The sequence below is a fragment of the Zingiber officinale genome, chromosome 1B (genome assembly GCF_018446385.1).
Source record: "Zingiber officinale cultivar Zhangliang chromosome 1B, Zo_v1.1, whole genome shotgun sequence".
Taxonomy (NCBI): Eukaryota; Viridiplantae; Streptophyta; class Magnoliopsida; order Zingiberales; family Zingiberaceae; genus Zingiber; species Zingiber officinale.
Window position 1 is genome coordinate 96,738,500 of NC_055986.1, and position 3,720 is coordinate 96,742,219.

Below are 3,720 nucleotides of genomic sequence, written 5' to 3' on the forward strand. Positions count from 1 at the left end.
GGTGGTCAAAGTTAATAGAAGGTAGATCCCAGACTCCATGTTGTTCCCGACTCCAGATCGTCCCCGACTCCACGCCACTTCTAGCTCCATGTTGTTCCCGACTCCATGCCACTCCCAGCTCCATGTTGTTCCCGACTTCGGATCGTCCCTGACTCCGGATCATCCTCGACTCCATGTGATCTCCATATTCGTATCATTGCTTGCGAAAGATACGGACAACGTAGCCATTTTCTCTGGAAGAGATGGGTAACATAGTCATTTATTTCAGAAAATATGGGTAACGCAAGTGTGGATCTTGGATTTTGTCCGCTCCTACAGGCATAGGTACAGTCATGCACACCTAGATTCCCAAAAACCCTAAATTATGGTTCTCCTTCTTCATTCTCCCTTGTCGAAGACTTAAGCGTTAGAGTGGCAGCGTTGGGAACCAATCCTGATGACTTACTTCTTCATTCTCCCTTGTCGAAGACTTAAGTATTAGAGTGTCGCTGTTCCTTGTTTTCAGACTTTGACCAATCCCTTCACTAGTCCTTGTTGTTCTTTGGTGATAGATGATAAAGTCAAAAATCAACGTCAACTCGCCGGTGACTCATTCATTGATGGTCTTAGGTAGGATCCGTACAAATTTATAGAGAATATAATATGTTTAGGTCTATCAACTATATACACCAAAATATATTGATGTTTTTTTTCATTTATGATTGAAAAGGATATAGAATCAAGGAAGTTAAGTATGATTAGACTCCAACTTAGAGTAAATCTATTATGTTAAATTTCATTAATGATTTCTAATCAAACTCATTAGTTAATGAAATTGTCCGAGCAACAAGAATCTTTTAGACAGAATATAATAAATAATAATTCACCTAGTTTTCATTATAACAAATCATGAGTTATTAATTAATCAATATTTAAAATTAATTACTCTTGAATCTAAATAGATGTAATAGAAAAAATTGTGAAAGAGATTTTCATATAAACCTTTCTTTATATTAATTTTGTTTGAAAAAGAAGAAAAAAAGCAACTTATGCCAATCATCTTAGAGAGGAAGGTGAGCTTCTTAAATAAGCTCGAGCATTAGCCAAAATAATTCTAAACAAGTATTCGTTAATTCATTTTTTTAAAGCTTATTCTACACCCACTTTATACTTTCTAAAATTCTAGTTTACCAAATATTTTTGGTTTTCAGTCCATTGATTTTTCTTCTTTTGACTAACATTTTTTTTTAAAACATATCAAATAACTTAGTGGCGAAGCACTAAGCATTGAGTTCTTGCGAGTTTAGGCAATCTGATTATATTTTTTTTCCCTCTTTTCCTCATTCTGATTCGATTATATATCAGAAGCCTCTTCTTTCTTCTCGGCGTCGGTTGATTATTTCTTCAGGGGTGCCGATCAAGCTTGTAAAGCAAGCATCTTGAGAGAGCTTACAATGGCTGATAACAGTGGACGACCCTTCTGTATCGGGGATTTGCCGGCCCACTTAATTCTGGAGATATTGAGCTCCGGCCAACTATGTGCGTCCGACCTCGCATGTTTCGAGACGACTTGTCGAATGTTCAGTGGCGTTCATGCGCTCGAACCCATCCAGTTTCTGTCCATCGTTGAATTTGCTGCATGCCGCCACTGCGAAGACAATTCAATCTTCAGTTCTCTCCCTCCCGATGCGCGTTCAAAGCTACTCCGCCGTTGCGGCGATAACTGGAAGAAGGTCCTCAGGTTCTTGCAGTCAGTGGAGCAATCCTTCAGTAGCGTCAAGACATCAGCAGGCGAAGTACAACTCCTTTTTCATATTTATTTGTAACTTGCACCCTTTTCAAGATCTGATCTTTGTCACTGAATGATTTTATTATGCAGATGCAAATAGCCACTGGAAAATATCATACCCTCTTAGTTCATGATATGTCAGTTTACTTTTGTGGATCTAGTTTAAGTGGGGTGCTCGATCACGACCGAGAGACAAAACAATCTGCTGCATTCAGCCGCATTGATTTTCCTTCTCCGTCTCGTGTCGCCCATATCTCAGCTTCTCACAACCATGCAGCATTTGTTTTGCAATCAGGAGAGGTTTATGTTTCGACTTGATAAATAGTGTGGTTAAAGTTTATCTGCATTGTTTCTGGCTAAATTATTTGGTTCTAGGTGTTTACTTGTGGGGACAATTCGTCATTTTGTTGTGGTCATGGAGAAGTAAGCCGCATCGTATTCAGGCCTACTGCAGTGGAGACAATGAAGGGAATTCCTTGCAAGCAAGTACATCTCCATCAATGTGAAAATTTTCATTTTTGTTTGATGGATAAATATTTGTTTCCAAGGATATAATTCAAGGATGTCTGTGTTCCACATATATTGAAGGATTGTTTTCAGAGAGCTAATGAAATGTCTTCTATATAACTATTTCTGCTCTGTATTTCTCTAACTTCATCTGAAGCAATATCTCTTATATTTTCAGGTTGCCACTGGGATTAATTTTACTGTATTTCTTACACTGCAAGGTCAAGTGTACACGTGTGGAAGTAATGAACACGGGCAACTTGGTCATGGAGACACTTCAGACCGGCCAGTTCCTACAGTTATTGAAGTATTTGAGGAGCAGGGACACAATATCGTTCAAATTGCTGCTGGAGCAAGTTATACCTTGGCTGTAACTGATGATGGAACTGTGCATTCTTTCGGTTCCTGCACCAACTTTTGCCTTGGCTATGAAGAACAACACGATCAACTTGTACCACGCGCTATCCAGTCATTTAAGAGCAGGAATATCCATATACTTCGAGTTTCTGCTGGAGATGAACATGCAGTGGCACTCGATTCAAGTGGATATGTATGTCTCACTTAAAGTTTTTGATAAATATTTTCTGCTAATTTTAACTTTCAGCGGTTTTATAAATGATTACTCTTTTTCCAGGTGTATACATGGGGCAGAGGCTATTGCGGAGCCTTAGGCCACGGTGATGAGATTAACCAGACTAGTCCTGAATTATTGAACAGTATGAAGTGCAACATTGCTGTTCAGGTTCAATAAATTCACTCTCCTTCATCTTAGAGAAGTTTTGTTTTGCAGAACAAAACTAGTCGACTGAATACTGATTGTTTGGCACTGACATGTGCAGGTGTTCGCTAGGAAAAGAAAAACTTTCGTGGTCACAGACGAAGGCCTTGTGTTTGCCTTTGGATGGATGTGCTTTGGTAGTTTGGGACTTTCCGACAGGGGAAGCTCCGACAAAGTTATGGAGCCCCGCTTGCTCAGTGGCTTGAGTTCTCACCGCGTATCTCAAATCAGCACAGGAGCATACCACACTGTGGCAGTCACCAAGAGAGGTGATGTGTTTGGCTTTGGGGACAACGAAAAGGCACAGATTGGACCTGCACATACACTAAGTTACTTGGAACCGACAGAAATGGCGCTACCACTGCATAGCAATATGGTGGAAGATTGTCCTCCTCCTCCTCTGGGTAGCTGATTATTGTGTCAATATTTTTGTCGTAGCACTAACCTACGACAAAAAAGAGAAATTATGACCAAATAATTGATGTTTTTTACTCTCAAAGTTGAACTGTATGCGACCTCAATCTCTCTCGCTTTTTCTCCGCTTTCTCTCTCACAAATGGTAGAAAGTTAATCTCTCACCTATCGATTTATTTAAGTCAAATTTATTTTTTCAAAACATCTCCATTAGAAAAGACCAAAAATTATAATAAATAATGATCCCGTTCGA

General features: G+C 39.4%; 1 protein-coding gene across 1 annotated transcript; it reads left to right on the plus strand.

Annotated features, from left to right (window-relative positions):
* The first annotated feature begins 1,259 nt into the window (after positions 1-1,259).
* On the plus strand, positions 1,260-3,465 carry LOC122040184 (ultraviolet-B receptor UVR8-like). Its single transcript, XM_042599535.1, has 6 exons — positions 1,260-1,775; positions 1,859-2,068; positions 2,144-2,254; positions 2,454-2,825; positions 2,910-3,017; positions 3,115-3,465. The coding sequence occupies exons 1-6, from the start codon at positions 1,434-1,436 to the stop codon at positions 3,463-3,465; spliced, it is 1,494 nt and encodes a 497-aa protein (XP_042455469.1). The 5' UTR covers positions 1,260-1,433.
* Positions 3,466-3,720: the final 255 nt, after the last annotated feature.